Here is an 18,264-nt window from a genome sequence, read left to right on the forward strand (position 1 = left end):
CCAGAACTGGACACAGTACTCCAGATGAGGGCTCACCAGGGCAGTGTAGAGGGGAAGGAGAACCTCCCTCGTCCTGCTGGCCACACTCTTCTTGATGCACCCCAGGATCCCATTGGCTTTCTTGGCAGCCAGGGCACACTGCTGGCTCATGGTTAACCTAACCATGATCCCCGACCGATGGGCTGTAACATGGACAGGGAAGTCTTGGGCAAAGCTCACCAGCAGCCCCTCGTTTGGCCAGCCCCGAGGACACCCAGCAGGACCCTCCGCACGGTCCCAGGGGGAACACGGGGTGGATTTTCCATTTTGCCCACCCGCTCGCTGCTAGCATTAAAGGAAACGTTGCCATCATCTGAACTATATGATCAGGAGCCTAATTCAATACAATCCAGCTCATTGTTTGAGGTTGAGCATTTAGCTGAAACCCTAAGCCAGCCCTGCAGTAATTTGGCTGGGGAGGAATTGATTTTGACCATCAGCACTTTCTCATTTTCAATAGAGTACGAACGTAACCAGGTTAATTTCTGTTAAGCGCATTACCCAGGTACTTTTTGCTCTCCAGCCCAATGATTATGTGTCTGATCTGAAAGATTATAATTGCAACCCAACAGGACACAAACAGTAGTGTGTGATTGAAAGGAACCGGACTGAAAGAAAACCAGCTTCTCTTCTACCTAAAAACCAAACAATCTTCATGTTTCCCCTCTCTCCAAATTTCACAGTTAATGACTCCACGCAATAAAACAGTGTATTAGATCTGTTTCAGTAAGCTCCGATTAATCCTAACCTCCAGTAGACCAGTATGTCACCCACCTCGCTGGATTAACGCAGTTATTACAAGTTTGATCTGGTCCTATGCAAGTTTTAGATCTGGTTTTCCTCCTCCTCACGCAAACCAACGCTTGTGCTTGCAAAGGTCTTCCCAGCGCAGTCGATCTCAGCCCCCCGCTGGTCCCAGCCACCTGGCCACCCGGGGCGCTGCCTCTTTTCCTGCCCCCGGTTTTCATCCCAGTGACAAAGGAGATTTGGCCACGGATCCGAGATGCCCAGATGTCGGCACGCCACCGGGATGGCACTGCAGCGCGCCGGCACAGCGGGAGCACGATGAACCGACCCCGTATGTGCCAGCCACACTCACCCCTGTGGTTCCCCCCAAAATCAGAGGTGGGGAAGGGTCCCTGCTGCCCGGCTGAGGACGTCCATCCCCCCGCCGCCACCACCCACCCCAAGGGCTGCGACCGGGATGAGCGCAGGCTTGCCTTGCCTCCAGCCCTGCCTGTACGTTATTTCTCCTGCTCATCATAACTTTCTTCCGCTTCTAAAGCACCTTTCATCACGAAACAGGATGGAGCGCGGCAGCTGTTGAACAGCACGGAGCTGCGCTGCACAGGCAGGGACGGGCAGGAAGTGGAAGCGGCTCCTGCAGCTGCTGGGACCGCGCAGGAGAGCTGCGCTCACGCCACCGCACGCGGGGCCTTATCGCAGCTCCCGTCACGCTCACGGCTCCCTCCCGACACGCAAGGAGCCCATGTGGCAGGTTGCACGTGACGGCACCGACGTGACACGCAACGGCTTGGGGAAGGGTGGGCTCGCCTGCGGGAGATCGGGGAGAAGAGCGGGCCTTGGCCGCAGCTGAGCGTCACACCCCCCCGCACGCACCAGCAGCGCCGACGACCGGTGCAAGGACCTGGCACGCTGCGGGGCCGAGCCGCGTCGTGGCATCGCTGGTCTGGACTGCGGCGTTGCACACCCAAGCCGTGGCATTGCGCACCCAAACCACGGAACTGAGCACCCAAACCACGGCATTGCACACTCAAACCATGGCATTGCACACTCAAACCACGGCACTGCACACCTAAAACATGGCACTGCACATCCAAGCCATGGCATTGCACACTCAAACCATGGCACTGCACACCCAAACCACGGCACTGCGCACCCAAATCACAGCACTGCACACTCAAACCACGGCATTGCACACCCAAACCACTGCACTGCGCACCCCAATCATGGCACTGCGCACCCAAATCACAGCACTGCACACTCAAACCATGGCATTGTGCACCCCAATCACGGCACTGCACACCCCAATCACGGCACTGCGCACCCAAATCACGGCACTGCGCACCCAAATCACAGCACTGCGCACCCAAATCAAGGCATTGCACACCCAGATCACAGAATTGCACACACAAACCACGGCACTGCACACCCACACTTCGTGCAGCAGGTCCGGCCACGGTGCCACACGCCCAGCTCAAGCCGCTGCGGCTCCCAGGCCAGGTGCTGCAGCAGATCATCCGCAGCGGGTGGAAGACAGAGGCTGCACTGCGGGACAGAGGCAGCGGGGTCAGGTGTTTTGGGAAGCGACGCTGATGGATGCCCCGGCTCAGGGTGAGGGACCAGCCATCCCGGTGTCCCAGCTGTTGTGTTCAAGTGCTGCCCAAGCAGAGCGAGCTGGGCGTACCGCAGCACCTCGCTCCAGCTCCAGCTTGGGGGTGTCCTCCCCATCCACCCTCCCTCGTGGGTGGGAAACATCCCCAGCGCCGTGGCTCACTACCTGCGGGGGCTTGGCTTGCATCCCGGGGAGCGTGCTGCGACCTCTGCCACGCTGAAGCCACAATTATTTTTCTGAGAAACAACACCAACCCTTCCCTTCCCCACTGCCCCGATCTGAGCAGCCCCAGGAGCCTCTCACTGCGAGGACGCCCGGCTCCCTTCACGGGGACACTCGGCCACGCACCCTGCGGACCCCTGATAAAAGCATCACGTTTGCTGTGGTGGATGGGAGACGACTGATGCCATTGCCCCACCACCCCTTGACCAGGATCTTCCCCTTTGAAAATGACAAATATAACCAAGATGAGTCAGTTCCTCCGAGCTCCCGTCCCCTGTACAATATGTAACTGGAATTTTTCATTTCAGCACTGCAGGGGAGGCATAACTGGAGAAGACAATAGAGTCAGCTACAACCCAAAAGAGCAGTGCCAATTCTGTGTGCATGAGAAGTAAAAACATTTTTTAATCTAAAAATAAATTAACTGTAAGTGACAGCAAAAGCAGATCTGCATGTACTCGCTGTCAGCCTGTGCAGGACAGTCCTGCCCCTTGGCACAAGGCGGGTTTGGGTGAATTCCCTGCTCTTCCAGGCCAGGCTGGGATTCGCAGCAGTACTGCTGAGCCGGGGAGGCACTCGGCACCTGCACCAGGAACCGGGCTCCCTGAGTTGGCATCGGACCCAGAAGCAAATCCACAGAAGCCAGGGAAACCTCTTGGGTTTCTTTTATAACTGCATTACGGCAGCAAGAAGCAGAAAGAGGCTCCACCGAGCTCAGGGCTTGGCTGGGCCGAGGCACTGCACAAACCCATAAAAACCATCCAGCTTCCCGTGATTAAATAAAAGGGTAGCGAGTACGCAAGCAGCTGATGGCCCCACTCTGCAGCTGAGCTGTGGCTACCCCCATGTCACAGAGCAGAGCCAACACCGGGGGCAGTCTCTGCCCAGAGCCCCCCCCTTTCCCTGCCGCTCGCCCCTCTGCTTGCTCCCGACTTGCGTTTGGAGGAGACGCAGAGCGACCCAGTGCTCAGGCGTCACAGGACGTTGTCCGGATGCTCCAGAAAATAAAAGGCGCGACATGGCCAGGGTTGCTGCCGCAGCACGGCAGCAAGATGTTTCTCAGCTTTTCTTTGCTCCTGTCATGCACTGATCACGGCCGCTAAAACCCTTGGGGCCACCCACGCAGGCGGTGGGACAGCCCTCGCTGGAGCAGGCTCAGAGCCGGTGAGGACGGGACCTAAGGGGCAACCTCAGGGCAGTGAGGATGGGAGCTCCGGAGGGAGCAGAGACATATCGGTAAAGCCGTGACCCAAGCACATAACTCTGAGAGCGCACTGCCCAGTTCACTGCCCAGCGCCACCAACCACCTTGCTGGCTGCTTCTTTCAGAAATCTCCCCTCTTCCAGCACCAGCGGTCCCTGTCTCCGGCGTGGTGACAGCAAGCTCAGTGTGCACGGAAATCCAACAACTCCCAGCCAAGCCACGAGGATATGGAGAAGGCAGGTGAGGGGGAGACCCAAAAAACAAACCACGTCAGAACAATCCTCTCCTTTTTCTTAAGATACTGTCGACAAAGCTATATAAAAGTCTTCTGCTTCCCATTCTTTGTCCCAGTCTGCTCAGTTTTACAGCACTGGCTTCACTAGGTTGGGTTTCTTTTTTTTCCTCTGACTTGACTCCTTGCTGGGTAACACTGTATTTGATATTTTTAATCACTCAGCATGCATCAGAGTTTGGCAGTGGAAGAAAGTGAAGTTAAAAGAGAACAAAGATAGTTTGAGTTTGCCAGGGCTGCCTGCCATCACCACAACCCCTCACGGCTTGTGCTGCATTTCCCTCTGCTGGAAAGTCATGAGCCGCAGCTGACAAGGTCAATTTAAAACACATATCGTCGGCCAGCAATTCTTAACTGTCTGGGGTTTGGACAGTTTCTTCAAAGAAAAACAAAAGTCCTGAACACTTCTACCTTTACTGTACAAATATAAAGACATCACACATACATATGCATAGATGCATTTGTATGTGCATATCAGGATTGCTGGTAAACGCTTATAATAAATCTACATTTGGCTTTATAAGGCTGGAGGATCCTGGCCACTTCAGCAATATTAGCAAATTTTTAATTTATCTGCTCAGAAGTTGCAGCAAAACTTTTTGTTTTCTGTAACAGCTACAACTTTCTCCCCTTGCAAACCTGCTGTGGGTAACGGGAGTGATTCCCGGAGGGGCCGAGCAGACGCACAGCACGGGCAGAGGGATGCTGCGGCTTGGCTTCTCGTCCTACACCAAGCTCTCACCGCTGCTTCCAGGTGAGCTGAGGCACAGCAGAGTTCGTCTGGTTCACGTGCTGCTTCCTTGCTTTGACTATCAGGCTTGCGTCACCACATTGATTCCTTGGAAGAAGAAAAAAAGGTTGATTAACAGCGTTTACTAAACCGTGGAGTCTCTTCAAGCCCACAGCAGGTTGCCTGCCCGGACATTAGTGTCTAGAATACAGGGGTAATTTAAAGATTGCTTTCCAGCCGGCTCCGAGATGCAGTGACAAGGCTTTAAATCTGCCTCCAAAGATAAAAAAGGAGACACACCGCTTCTGTCTGCTCCTCCTCGGCACACAGAAACGAAGCTCGAAAACCACATACAAACCATGGACCCCTGGGTGCCGGGGCTGGCAGGGGGGCCGGGGCTGGGGCGGAGGCCGGGGCTGGGGCAGAGGCCGGGGCTGGGGCAGAGGCTGGGGCTGGCAGGGAGGCCACGGACTCCTCACCACAGCCCCCTGCAGCCCCCAGCTCCTTGAAGTCAGGCAAAGTAAAGGGGAGACGACGACCGGAGGCCGTCACGACAAACCCTGCTCCCAGCTGCTGGCGGGGGACAGACCTTGAAGCCTCTCCAGTTCCAAGGCGGAGAAGCAAAGCCCCGCAGGCGTCGAGGCGAGGAGTGGGTTAATGGCGGCCGGGGCCGCCTCACGAGGTGACGGCAGGCGCACCTCCCGCCCGCTGGGGGGCGCGCGAGCGCCGCGGCAGCACCCCGGCAGGGCGGGGCCAGAAGCGGAAGTGTTTACCGGCCGCGATGGCGGCGGCGGTGTCGGCGCTGAGCGGGTTGGGGGCTCCGGATCCCGACGGCGGGGTGAGGCGGCCTCGGCGGCGGGGGGAGAAGCGGGCGTGGGGTTCCCGCCTCCTCCCCGGTGCCGGTGGCTGAGTGTGGGTTGTTTCAGGGCTCCTCGGGCTCAGAGGACGAGGCGGGGCCTGGCTCGGCGGCGGAGGCGGAGGCGGCGGCAGCGCAGAGGCGGGAGGAGCGGCTGCGCAGGTTCCGGGAGCTCCACATGAAGCGGGTACGCGGCGGCCGGACCGGGACCGGGACCCGGGAGTGGGGCCGGTTGCTGCCAGCGCTGCCGCGGAGGGGGCGGCGGGGGTTACGCGGCCCTGCTCGGGCGCAGGCCGGCCGCGGCCCGGCAGTCGCGGGGAGGCTGTGCCGCCGGTTCGCTGCTCCCATCGCAGCAGCAGCGATTCCCCGTCCTGTCGCAGCCCTGACCGGGTCGTGGTGTCCTTGCTCCTTTGCCAAATGCACCCTGAGGATGGTGAGGCCCTGGCCCAGGTTGCCCAGAGAAGCTGTGGCTGCCCCCTCCCTGGCAGTGTTCAAGGCCAGGCTGGATGGAGCTCTGAGCACCCTGGGCTGGTGGAAGATGTCCCTGCTCGTGGCAGGGGGCTTGGAACCAGATGATCTTTAAGGTCCCTCCCAACCCAAATCATTCGATGATTCTATGATTTTCATGGTGGGGTCAGCGAGCGGCGGCCTGGCCCCCCCCCAGGCCCAGCACCGGCGATCCTGGGGCGTTTGGGGCTTTTCCTGTTTGTGGGGTCGAGCGTTGCCGGGGGTAACAAAGCATTTTGTTCCTAGAATGAGGCTCGTAAGCTGAATCACCAAGAAGTGGTGGAAGAAGACAAAAGACGTAAACTGCCACCAAACTGGGAAGCCAAAAAAGCTCGGCTGGAGTGGGAACTGAAGGTGGAACAGAAGAAGAAGGTAAAGACGCAATGACAGCTTCCCGTAGCCCTGCTGAGCCTCAGCCCGCGGGGCTGAGGTGAGGCTGAGCCCCCTTTGCGCTGGCTGGACAGTCCTGGGAGCTTACACAGACATCACCCCCAAAAATCCGTCTCCTAAGTAGACTCCTGATTATCTAAATCATTGTCCTGTGCTAAAGGTTGACTCTGCGCTGATCTGGGCAGTGGTAACTAAGTTTGATGCCTGGCCACTGTCTTCTTGTTCGAACCAAAGTGTTCTTTGTGCTGTGCTAGGAATGTGCAGCGAGAGGAGAAGACTACGAGCGAGTTAGACTGCTGGAGATCAGTGCTGAGGAAGCCGACAGATGGGAAAGGAAAAAGAAGAAGAAAAATCCAGACCTGGGATTTTCAGGTAACGACATAATTGTCCGTGTTTGTAGTGAGCACCTTTGTTGGTATTTCAGCTGCGAGCTGAATCGTGAAATAAAAACCTTTGCCCTAACACGAATTCATTTTCTCCCAAAGATTACGCGTCTGCGCAGCTGCGCCAGTACCAGCGGTTAACCCGGCAGATCAAACCCGACCTGGAGCAGTACGAGAAGCTGAAAGAGCAGTAGTACGTTTGCTTGCAGTCCTCTCGCACCGTCTGGGGTATTTCTAGATTACTGGCCAACGCTGAAGACTTAAACCAATCCTCTCAGCACATGCAGAGTCTCACACACACTGTAATATTAGTATTTTAACGTGACCTTCAAAGGCGCAGCCTCCCTGATCTGCTCTGCAGTCCCTGCTTCAGGAGGCACGAGCGGTAGTGGGGTAGCTGATGAGGTTCCTTTCTTCACACTTAGCATTACTGAGTTTGAAGAAATATTTTCTCAATTAATTGTATTTAAATATGTGAGTAGATTGCTCTTGGGGCGGGTTTTGGGGTTTTGTTTAAGCACAGACTGACTGGCTGCTGAGAACTTGCTAAGTTTGCATTCAGATTTAGAATTTCAGTGGGTTTCAGCATGTTCTCGTCTGCATCCTGGACTCCCACAGTTCAGTACAAGTTCAGTGCCTTGAAGCGTTACAGTAAGAATCCACGAGAAGCAGTGAAATCTCCCAGCGATCAATAGTTGTGTAAACTGCTGCCCCTCTGTTACTCTTGCCCAGTGGTGAAGCGCTGTATCCCACGTCTGACAGTCTTCTCCATGGAAGTCACGTGCCGTCTAAGGAAGGGGTTGATAGGATGGTTGCAGATCTCGAAAAACAGTGAGTAAATACTAAGGTGAAACAAAGTCTGGGACGTGGAGCAGCTCTGTGTAATCAGACCCACAGGATTCACCCCACAGGTCTTCAAACGCTGCCTTTGTCTTACAGAATTGAAAAGCGTGAGAAGTACAGTCGGCGACGTCCTTACAACGACGACGCAGACATCGACTACATTAACGAGAGAAACGCCAAGTTCAACAAGAAGGCGGAGAGGTTCTACGGGAAGTACACAGCCGAGATTAAACAGAACCTGGAGAGAGGAACAGCCATCTGAACCATCGCCGTTGGCAAAGCCCTGCTATGCCCCTTAGTGTTTGGTAGAGAGATTTCAAGTTGTGTCAGAAAAATACCTTGTAGACTTTAACTGATTTTTAAAATCAATAGTATATGTAAGGGGGTAGAAGCAATTTGTGTAACAACTCCAGCTGTATGTACCTTTTACTTTCAGAAATAACCAGCTTGTGTAATGCCATGTTCTAAATAAACACCAACTCTTATCCCTCAGTTTGGAGTAAAGCTTGTCTTTGTTCTGTCGTAGCTGGAGAGCGGTGACGTCCCTGCACACGCTCGTTTAGCAAGGTGACAGAACACTTAAGGAACAGGCCTGAAGCTCAGAGCACAGCTGTCCCCCTGCCCAGCAGCAGCTCCCAGGAAGAGCGGCTGTCTGCAGTATTAACTTTTGTCACCACAGAGTACATAATCCTTGGTATATTTGCCAGCCTTGTCCTGGTAATTGAATAGTTTCTTAAGGCTTCCAGACTGGAGTTTAACTGATTGCTCCCAGTCTGCCAACATGCTCGCCTGCTTTTCTCCAGGGGGTAAAGGTTTGTGAGCCACTGAATCAAGCCTGCATTAAGCCCAGGTCAGCACCACAAGTCAGGGGAAGGGGGAGTTGCTCAGGGGCCATGTTTTTGGCAGTGACAAGGGCAATGGCTTTGCATTTGGCAGTCAGGCACGCATCCACCAGGAGCCTTCATGGGGAAGGCACTCTGGAGGCCCTGAAACAGGCCCAGCCTGGACAGGAACGATTCCAGCGTGAAGGTTACCCTCGGAATTACTCAGAAATCACCTTCTGTTGCACTTTGTGCTAAGAGTAGGGTAACTGAAAGCTGCACCTGGAAATAACCACTTAGGCCAACTTATTACTGGACACAGGTCTGATACTCCACACCTTGAGAAGCCAGTGCAAAACTAAAGTTTATTTACTTGAAGAAAACAGTTACACCATGTAAATCAAGTGTTCAAAATAACAGCTACTGAGCTATATTTAGAAAAAGTTACCCACCTGGAAGTTCTAGTCCATTAAAGCAATACAAAAATATTTACAAATGTACACAAGATTCCCATCTGTGGCTTCTGGATCACTGTGCTCTATATCTGAAAGAGAAACCTAAGATTCCAAAATTAAGATCTCAAAATAAATACTCAGTATTAACAAGTCTTCAGCCTGACCAGAAAATCTCAGCTCTCGCTACTGAAGTATGCGTAATGCTGCAGTCAGAGACAGCAAGACAAATATGCTAGCGTGCCCGGAACGGTGCACTTTTAGGCGAGAAGTTTATAAATGTTTTCTTCTCCTCCTTCTTGACAGGAACCCATTGCCCATAGGGACTTCCCTTTCTGTCCTCTTCTCTTGCCGGAGAAATTGCTGGTTCCTTAACATGGCTCACTGGCTTCTGTAGCACTGGTTTTGCCATTGTATTCTGGAAAGAGAAATTTCCTTTAAAAACGCTAGAACAAGAAGGAATGTGCTAAGACCTGTCAACTTCAAGGTAAACAACTGTGCTGGCAAGGCAAGAGTTTCATCTCATGAGAGACCTGATGCCTACCAAGTATCAATCATGTGCGCTTCACTGACACAGGATTTAGGAAAGTTGCTTCTTCCTTAGTTTTTATCACTAAAACACGGAGCTTAAAATAAGCTCTGGTGTGAATTAGCTCTGGCATACACTTTTGAGTCTATAGTACAGTACAGATGTTCAACATGATTAGGTTGTGAAACATAAACACCTATTTTAAGCACAGTGCTGTAGTGTGTTTTCAATGCTCTACTGCTGAAGTACTAGACCTAACTCTCCAGGAAAGTCATTATGCAAGCACTAAATTCAACTTGTTACTATTAATAAGATCTTGAATCTGGCAACCAGTGCTGGGGAAAGCCTAACACAGGGCAGGTGATGTACCGGACTCCCATCTTGGGAAATCACACTTACATTAGGACTGAAAGAAATGCTTCTCTGTACAGCTACTCTCTCCACTCCACTCTTGGTCATGTCTTCTGCTGGTCTTCCGGGTTGCTAGAGAAGAGCACAGGCAGCTTCAGCGAGAGGATACATTATTCCGTGCAAGTTAAGGCAGTTACTAGAGAGTATGAACTTTCTGGTAGAGCTGTCTCAGGTATTTACACCAGAAGTAGCTGTAAGCTACTAAATATGCAAACAGATCAATGTTGAACTTAATTCAAAAAGCATTCAGTATTTTTATCAATGTCACAGTGCCAATTCACATGTGAGCTGATATCCATGCCCCAGTTACAGTTTTAAGGAGGATTAAAACAATTCAAAGCATGGACTGCCACACAGTGAAGTGCAGTGGTAGAGCAAGTCACATTAAGTTCTGCACATCCATCCTGCAGAGCTTTGGATAATGACAATAAACTTATCTGCAAGTGATGGAGGCCTCTTCTTCTGTACTCTCTCAACATCTGGAATATATTGCATATATTATGAAAGGGATGCCTGTACCATTTGTCTAAAACCCTTAGTAAATTCACTTCCATTTCAAACAGCACTATCTGATCCATGTAACAGTTATTGCAGTTTTGTATTTAGCATGAATCAGGTTAACACACTAACAGAGCCAAACTAAAATTCAAATTCAGTTTACGCTGCTTAAGTTTCTCCCTCCCTTCAATGCACAGCAGCTACAGCCCACAAGTCCCTTAATTACCAACAGATTTTCTTCATCATGTCTGGAACCATAGTCATGATTTCTATAAGACAGAAATAAAGTATGTAAAATGCATTGTGTGCTTGGGTATGTAATTTTGGGGAAACAAGTCTGTTGCACATGAAAAGCTTTTAACACTGAAAAGGGCAGAAAGATTTATCCTTTAAAAAAAAAAATCCACACTATTCACTAGGTTTGGTACGGAGACTCCTTGTTCTAGGTCAGAAACACAAACTCGTCTAATTAATGGGCAATATCCTATTAGAAGAACTCATTCTTCTAATGAAGAACTCATGAAACTACATTCACCTCTCCTTCCCACTGGAAAGCCTGCACATACGCAGTGGGTCAACCACCTCTTAACAGTCCATAGTACTTTCAGCTTAACACAAAGTCTACGGTGGTTTCCAGAACAGTTTTTAGCATTCTGGTAAATCTGGAGTTTTTGTTCAAGGGTTTGAATTCATAATCATGAACTCCACAGTTAAAAACTAACACATCCATGCAGGCAACAAGTTTTAAGAAGTGTTTACCTTTTCATTGAGAATACTCCAAGTCCGTACTTACCTCAGCTGACTCTCCAGCATCTTCATGCTCTTGTATTTCATTTTTTATCTCTTTGGAAGGAGTAAGGATCTTCAAGCTTGCTGGCAAGACTATGTTATCTGTTCCCAGAGCTTTTGCAGCATTAGCTTTTGCAATTTCCAGGAGTTCCCTCTTCTCTGCAAGAGGAAAAAAGCACGTAATTTGCTTATGTTTAAATCAACATGTACCTATTCTTGCAAGCCTAGAAACTGCAGGTTTACTATCACTACACCTACGTAAGCATCAACTGTGATGAATTTTCATCAGAACTTGGGAGATTTAGCTTCAGCTGAAGTGCAAAGCATATGCTCTGAACTACTATTTTTTATTAATACATTTTTATAACCATGCAGAGGTTTTCTTCCACATTGCCACTCTCAGTTATGCTCTACAAAGCAAGTAAACAGATGAGAAGCTGACTGGTTAAAATAAATTGTATGTTTTTGAGTTCTCACACAATTAAAGTCTCAAAAAAAAAAAAGCACCTTTTTCACTCAAATGGAGAGGTGACCTACTCCGAGATCTTGTTCGTGACCTGCTTCTCCAGCTCCTGTAAGCCTCGGGATATATTGTTCGCCCAAATCCATAGTATCTTCTGCCTCTTGAACGTGATCTGCTTCTGGAATAGGACCTTCTGTAATACGACCTTCCACGAGACCATGACCTGCTGCGTGATCTGTACCTTGGAGGAGAACGGCAGTACCTCCTGTAGTGTCTGACATGGTACCTTCCTCGGTACCTCGTGTAGCCACGTGATCTCGACCGGCTTCTGGAATACGAGCGAGAGTATCTTCTGTACCTTCGGGAACCATTTCTTCTAGCCCGTGACCTTGATCTGGACCGGCTCCAACTCCTGGAGGAAGCTGAAGAGGAACTATTTGAACTGGACTGTGAACTGCAAGAGGATCTGCTAGATGACCTTGTTGATGACCTATCACAGCTTCTCTTGGATCTCAAAGACGACTCTCTCTTCTTCAGTGAGCTGAGGGTTAAGTCATCCATGAAGCCTGTCATATCATCAGTTTTCCTAACCACCATTTTCTGCATGCAGGTACTTTCAGAAGCTGGTTCTGTTTTTACTGTTGTTCTGTAATATCCAGTCTCTGTTCCTGTTGTGGGTGGGAAGGGGGAAGCTGATCATTTACACACAGCAAGTTATTTGTACAGCGACAAACATTATGACACACGGGCAAAAAGTTCAAGCATAAACACACCAACAATCTCATCCAGTTTATCAGCATGCTTTGTACATGACCATTTAAAGCATCATTTCCTCTCCTGTGGTCAGTCTTTCATATGAAATTAAAAAAGACTTCAGTTTCAACCGTGACTAGTCCTGCATGGAATTTTGAAGAGAGGTTTGTTTGTGTAGGTTTAAAGTTCAATACCCTTTGTTTGCTAGGTAAGCACACACCTTTTGTGAAAGGGATACGAGTTAATACCTTTTTTCCCCCCTCTCTACACAAGAATTTTCAAGGTATGTTTTTTTTCAATCTATTCTAAATATAGATGCAATAAGCTGCAAGGCAAGATAGCCATCAGTACAAATTGAATAGTTTTCTTCTGCAGTTCTATGGAGGTTAGGTTTCACTGGTTCCCTCCAACAGAGAACAAAAATTAAGAAGTACCTTCAAGGTACAAAGCAGCCTCTTCAAGATCTTGGCTGTATCCCATTCCAAACTATCTGCACAAAGCTTCATATATCCCTGCAGCATATATCGCAAGCTGCTATTAACAGCATTCTACATAATTAGTGAAAAATACAGCTAATGATTCACTAGATATGACTTGTAAAGATGCCACACTCATTACGGTTCTATATTAATAATTAAAATGGCTGTCACTCTAGTGGCAGCCATTTTATATCTGCAAAGGTTACTGTACTCCAGGGTGTAACTATCTTACCACTAGTACTTAAACCCCAAGTTACATCACCACTTTACAGCTTAAGTAAGCTTACTTTATCACAACATCTCTCTTCTATGCTCACTGTAAACCAAAGTGACCAAATAAACCCTAAAACCTTACTGAAATCGATCAAGGGTACTAAGTTCCAGTTTCTAAGAAGCATTCCCCTTGCTGTTACCGAAGCTGAAGTTTCACTACTTCACGTCTAAGCAAGGGTAAAGGTCACAGGCACCGTGCAGGGCACCGCCAAGACGAAACAACCGATTTACTCCGAACTCGGGCAGCCCCCCCGCCTCCCATCGCTAAGCTACTTGGAGATCACTGTTTATAACAACGCAGATGTGGAGCACACCTCCGGTTTCCTGACACAACCGGGCTTCAGCGGGCCCAGCCGGTCCGGGGGGCCTGAACGCACAGGAATTTCGCGGCCGACCCCCCACCCCCCACCCAGGCACTTACCGCTGGGAGCGGCCGGACACCCCCGCTGCGGCTTCCCGTCAGACCCCAACGCGCTTCTGTAACGAAAAGAAACGGCAATAACGCGTGTGATCCCTCAACAGCGCTCCCTCAGAAGGTTTAACCCAAGGCGGCCCCTCCCCGCAGCTGCCCCGCCAACTCACCGCCTCCAACCAGCCGGGCTTCCCCCGCACGGATCCCGCTCCAGCGGCGACGCCTGAGGAGAGAGCCCCGCTTCCCGAGTCACCCCCATAGCGACCGACCAGGCTCCTTCCACGGAGGAAACAAGCCGCGATACGCAGCCCTCACAGCAGCCACCACCCGCTCCCGCCACCAAGCAGCGACTGAGGGCGGGCGAGAACCTTCCAGAAACCACCCGCCCGTTACGCGATGGCGGCGCATGCGCACCCGCCGCCATCGCCCCCCTACCACACATGCGCAGAAGGAGCTGTTCCGGAAGCCCCCCCCCACCCGCCTGCACCCAGTGCGCCTGCGCGCACCCGCCCCCGTCGCGCGGCCCAAGCGGAGCGCAAATCCCCTGAGCCCCCGCGCATGCGCGGTTCCGGGCGCTTCGGCGGCGGTGTGCGCGCGCGCCGGTGAGCCGCCCGGCGACGATCGTTTCCTCCGCGCCGTGAGGTAAAAACCGGGAACGCGGCGTGAGGAACCGTACCGGGACGTGAGGCCGGTCCCCGGGCGGGGCTGGGCCGCTTCCTTCTCCTCCCGGATGGCCTCGGCCTTGGTGGGGGGCGGGAGGGTCCCCTCCCGAGCGCTGGGAGCGCTGACCGGCGGTGTCATCGCCTCAGCTCTGAGGCCGTCGCCTCTCCGGGGGTGGCCCGGGGGGCGGAGGTGTTGGTGGTCAGGCTCTGTCCGCTGCTCTGTTCGGGAAGCGGCCCTGGCTGCGGGGTTTTCAGGCAGCGTGCGGCAGTTCGAATCGCTGCGCGCCGGCCCTTGGCGTGCGATGGGTTTCCTCTTGGAAAGAAACGTCTCTTTTTCTTCTCTAGCTCTTCAGAGCGCTGAAAAATGTCAGGTTTTCTTGAGAGCTTGAGGTGCTCGGAGTGCGTTGACTGGGGAGAGAAACGAAACACGATCGCTTCTGTGGCTGCGGGAGTGCTGGTAGGTGCAGCTTCTCTTGCGCTGCTTCAGGCTTTCCAGATGTCGCCAGCTGTCGATGAGCTGATAATTATTAACTGTTTGGATGTAAAAGGAAGAAGCACGTTGTCCTTGTATGTAGAAGCAGAGTTCATGACAAAATCTGGGCGCTTGCATCCACGTGTTACTGAAGTTTCTCAGCTTCTACCCATGTAATAACTATTGGAAAATGCAAATCTCTGCCTTTGCATTTAACCTTGTTCCTAAGTTGATAACAAAACTAGTTACACTATCAATTCACTCTGGGCTGGAGACCGTAAGAATGATTTTATATATTACCATTACTTTCTCTAGAGTAATCTTACATATTGTTAGAAGGCTTGTGTCCGTATTTTAAGCTGTCGTGCTTTTTCTTCTTTTTTAACAGTTTTTTACAGGTTGGTGGATAATCATAGATGCAGCTGTAAAATACCCTACAGTGGAAGACTTCAACCATTCGTACCATGCTTGTGGGGTTATAGCCACTATTGCCTTCCTAATGTAAGTGTAATTCTGGATCGGAGCTACACACTCCTAGAACTTACTTTGTGCAATTAATAAAATAACACATCATCTTTAAATGGAGAGGAAACTAAGAATAACAAACCAAGTTACTATCTGAGTACCTCCTATATCTTTCTTTGTTGGTATTTATAGTAAGGAATTATTTTTTAAAAATGTGTTGTACAGATTCAAGTCTTAATATTGGAGAAATGCTTTTTAAGTTTTAGCCTTATCCAAGTCTTATTATTGGAGAAATGCTTTTTAAGTTTTAGCCTTATCCTTCTTTAAAAAAAAAAAAAAAAAAAAAACAAAAACCAAAACCCACAACATCATCCTTTTCATGTAGGTTTCTGGGAAGTTTCTCCTCTTGCTGTGTAAACACTTACTTCTTGCTTTACCTGTGCTTACCCAGTTTTATCCTGTTTTGCTGGTGCAGGATCAATGCGGTGTCCAATGGACAAGTGCGGGGTGACAGTTACAGTGAAGGCTGTCTGGGACAAACAGGTACGGTGGTGCAGGCTGTTGCATAGCGATAGCCCTGTGAAGCCGTTAACTCTTGGAAGAGTTGTAAGAGCTGTACCAGTGTGCACGCTGTGTGTGTGTGCGTAGCTCTGGTGTGTGACAGAAGGTGCTCTGAAACAAAAGCATGCTGAAAGTCACCAGTGTCCGTACTCGGACACAAAGCATCCCTACGTCTTTCTCAAGGTGCTCGGATCTGGCTGTTCATTGGCTTTATGATGGCTTTTGGATCTCTGATTGCTTCCATGTGGATCCTTTTTGGAGGCTACGTTGTTAAAGGTAAGATACAGCATGGAGTGTGACCTCATCCATTTTGAAAGTTTGAAGTATTTTAAATGGCTATTGAGCTTTAGAACTTATTTTTGGATAGTTTCTAGGCAGGCCCAGTTTTAATATTTTTGGTTCCCTATGCACCACTGTTCCATACTATTTACTATTATTGTGATGGATTTTATCTACTTCCAAGTCAAACTTTCAGCTAGCCTCATTAGAAACACACGTCCTGGTCACCTGGGAACTGTACTGATACAACTAAACTGCTGCAGTTATATGGGAATAATTCCCTGGGTGAACACTTATTCCCAGAATAAAAATTACTGATTTTGTGCAAATTTCTCCCAAAGCCTATATGTTAAATTAGCAAAAGGGAAAAAACTAGTTGAAGTTGCCTGTTTAAATTCATACCTTAACATGTACCATGGTAACTTTTTCTAAGGGCAAGTCTTGAGAAGGACATGAAAACTGCAGCGTATTACCCTTCATTTTTCCAACGGAAGTTAGGCCACTTAAGTAAATGTAAAGCTACTACTTGTACCTGGAGCTGAAGGGAGTTTCAGAGTAGGCAGGACACATTGGTGGTGGTGTTTAATTTACAGTCTCATCAGCTTTGGCTTTACTCAGTTCACAGGGGATTTTCAGGGAAACATAGGTGCATTAGTTGTGTAGTAGTGCTAATGTGCTCTCCCATTTTGTATATTGTCATTGTATCTGAATATGTATGTAGATATACTTAACGCATACACATATACCACACAGGATGTGCGATCCCATGTCATAATTCCAGTCTTTATGAGCACCGCATCCGAGATGCGCATTTTGGGTTAGAGAACAGGAGAAGCTGCTTTTCTTTGGGCAGTTAAATGATTTGGGGGAGGCACAAAAGTCACTTAATTAGCTTTCCAGTGGGCTGAGGCTTATGCTTGTCTTCTGTGTCACACAACGGAGAAACAGAGGTTGGAGGGGACTGGTTAGAGAATGAAAGGGTTCTGTGAGCTGCACAGTGCTGTCTGAATTGCGTGCCAGAACAGTCTGGCGTAGACTCGTTAAGGAGCAGCAACAGCAGCGACTGTGTGTTGTCACTTCAGCCCCGTATCTGGTCGGGAACCCTACACTGTGACGGACCCCTCTGTCTAGTGTGGCTCCTTACCTCTGCTTCACAGTACACAGACCCCAAATGTTCTTACTTAAATAAAACTGGTTAGCTTTGCTAACCTAGTGCAGTTTAGTGCTTCTGAAATGTCAGAGATGGGATGTTCTCGAAAATTACTTCCAAAAAATTTATGGAGATTTTTTTTCTTTTGTTAGAAAAAACTGTAGTATACCCAGGAATAGCTGTGTTTTTCCAGAATGCATTCATCTTTTTTGGGTAAGACTATCTTCCTTTCTTCATTTCTTATCTAATTTGTGTATAATGACTAAAACTGAAACTTGCTGTAACCTGTTCTTTTTAAGCCCTGTTTTGTACCTAGACATCAGTGAATAAACTGCTGGTAAAGGCAGTCGATCTCTGGTGTCTGTCCTGCACAGGCTGCAGGACCGGGAACTGGATTTACAAATACCACAGCTTGCTCCCTGAAGTTACATATTTAAAGTACAAGGTATTTGATTTGCTCTGTTAGGCACTCATGTCCCTTTATTGTGTTTTAAACAGAGGCCTGGTCTTCAAATTTGGGCGCACGGAAGACTTGTGGCAGTGAACACGCCTGTGGAAGTGCATTGGCCATGCTGGTTTTTTACCTGCACACTCCCAAAACTTTGTAAAGCCATTTTGTAAACAGTAACCTTCATGTGTCTAAAGAGAAAATGAGGAAAACGTTAAATCATAGCACTAAAAATTCTGGTTCTATTCTGTTTAACTTTTTTACTCTTGTATGTTGATTTAAATGTTGTAATGTTTTTGACAAATGTAAAATTGCTACAAGTAACAATGCAAGTCACTTTTATGAAACGAAGTTTGTTACACGTCAGTAGTACAGTGGGACATGGAAGTTTAACCAGCTGTTTCTATGATGTTATTTACAATCTAAGACTTACTAAAAATGCTTTAAAATGTCTTTTTAACATATATTTATTAAGTATTTCCTGTATCTGGACAATATAACCATTTCTTCAATTTCAAAACATACT

The 18,264-nt window shown here is 49.4% G+C and overlaps 3 protein-coding genes across 3 annotated transcripts; 2 read left to right on the forward strand and 1 right to left on the reverse strand.

The window, feature by feature from the left end:
- Positions 1-5,575: 5,575 nt before the first annotated feature.
- SYF2 (SYF2 pre-mRNA splicing factor) lies at positions 5,576-8,313 on the forward strand. The gene is made up of 7 exons (XM_075438168.1): positions 5,576-5,680; positions 5,769-5,885; positions 6,452-6,577; positions 6,850-6,967; positions 7,081-7,171; positions 7,711-7,809; positions 7,918-8,313. The coding sequence occupies exons 1-7, from the start codon at positions 5,624-5,626 to the stop codon at positions 8,081-8,083; spliced, it is 774 nt and encodes a 257-aa protein (XP_075294283.1). The 5' UTR covers positions 5,576-5,623; the 3' UTR covers positions 8,084-8,313.
- A 668-nt stretch (positions 8,314-8,981) lies between these two features.
- RSRP1 (arginine and serine rich protein 1) lies at positions 8,982-14,119 on the reverse strand. Its single transcript, XM_075438044.1, has 6 exons — positions 13,872-14,119; positions 13,711-13,766; positions 11,829-12,452; positions 11,326-11,480; positions 10,023-10,106; positions 8,982-9,512 (listed from the first exon to the last, which is right to left on the reverse strand). Exons 1-6 carry the CDS (start codon positions 13,958-13,960, stop codon positions 9,330-9,332), a joined length of 1,191 nt encoding a protein of 396 aa, XP_075294159.1. The 5' UTR covers positions 13,961-14,119; the 3' UTR covers positions 8,982-9,329.
- Positions 14,120-14,227: 108 nt separating this feature from the next.
- On the forward strand, positions 14,228-18,262 carry TMEM50A (transmembrane protein 50A). The gene is made up of 7 exons (XM_075437791.1): positions 14,228-14,343; positions 14,709-14,820; positions 15,224-15,336; positions 15,776-15,843; positions 16,045-16,137; positions 17,443-17,503; positions 17,789-18,262. The coding sequence occupies exons 2-7, from the start codon at positions 14,728-14,730 to the stop codon at positions 17,832-17,834; spliced, it is 474 nt and encodes a 157-aa protein (XP_075293906.1). The 5' UTR covers positions 14,228-14,343; positions 14,709-14,727; the 3' UTR covers positions 17,835-18,262.
- The last annotated feature ends 2 nt before the right edge of the window (positions 18,263-18,264 follow it).

This window comes from Opisthocomus hoazin, chromosome 17 (genome assembly GCF_030867145.1).
Source record: "Opisthocomus hoazin isolate bOpiHoa1 chromosome 17, bOpiHoa1.hap1, whole genome shotgun sequence".
Classification (NCBI taxonomy): domain Eukaryota; kingdom Metazoa; phylum Chordata; class Aves; order Opisthocomiformes; family Opisthocomidae; genus Opisthocomus; species Opisthocomus hoazin.

What these genes read in the sequence shown, in the direction of transcription:
- TMEM50A (XM_075437791.1), top strand. Translation starts at nt 14,728, where the DNA reads ATGTCAGGTTTTCTTGAGAGCTTGAGGTGCTCGGAGTGCGTTGACTGG. An exon ending in GCCACTATTGCCTTCCTAAT is followed by an intron (nt 15,337 to 15,775) that starts GTAAGTGTAATT and finishes TTGCTGGTGCAG; the next exon opens with GATCAATGCGGTGTCCAATG. An exon ending in AGGCTGTCTGGGACAAACAG is followed by an intron (nt 15,844 to 16,044) that starts GTACGGTGGTGC and finishes GTCTTTCTCAAG; the next exon opens with GTGCTCGGATCTGGCTGTTC.
- RSRP1 (XM_075438044.1), bottom strand. Translation starts at nt 13,960, where the DNA reads ATGGGGGTGACTCGGGAAGCGGGGCTCTCTCCTCAGGCGTCGCCGCTG. An exon ending in AGCCCGGCTGGTTGGAGGCG is followed by an intron (nt 13,767 to 13,871) that starts GTGAGTTGGCGG and finishes TTTTCGTTACAG; the next exon opens with AAGCGCGTTGGGGTCTGACG. An exon ending in ATGCTGGAGAGTCAGCTGAG is followed by an intron (nt 10,107 to 11,325) that starts GTAAGTACGGAC and finishes GCTCTTCTCTAG; the next exon opens with CAACCCGGAAGACCAGCAGA.
- SYF2 (XM_075438168.1), top strand. Translation starts at nt 5,624, where the DNA reads ATGGCGGCGGCGGTGTCGGCGCTGAGCGGGTTGGGGGCTCCGGATCCC. An exon ending in AGGTGGAACAGAAGAAGAAG is followed by an intron (nt 6,578 to 6,849) that starts GTAAAGACGCAA and finishes GTGCTGTGCTAG; the next exon opens with GAATGTGCAGCGAGAGGAGA. An exon ending in GTTGCAGATCTCGAAAAACA is followed by an intron (nt 7,810 to 7,917) that starts GTGAGTAAATAC and finishes TTTGTCTTACAG; the next exon opens with AATTGAAAAGCGTGAGAAGT.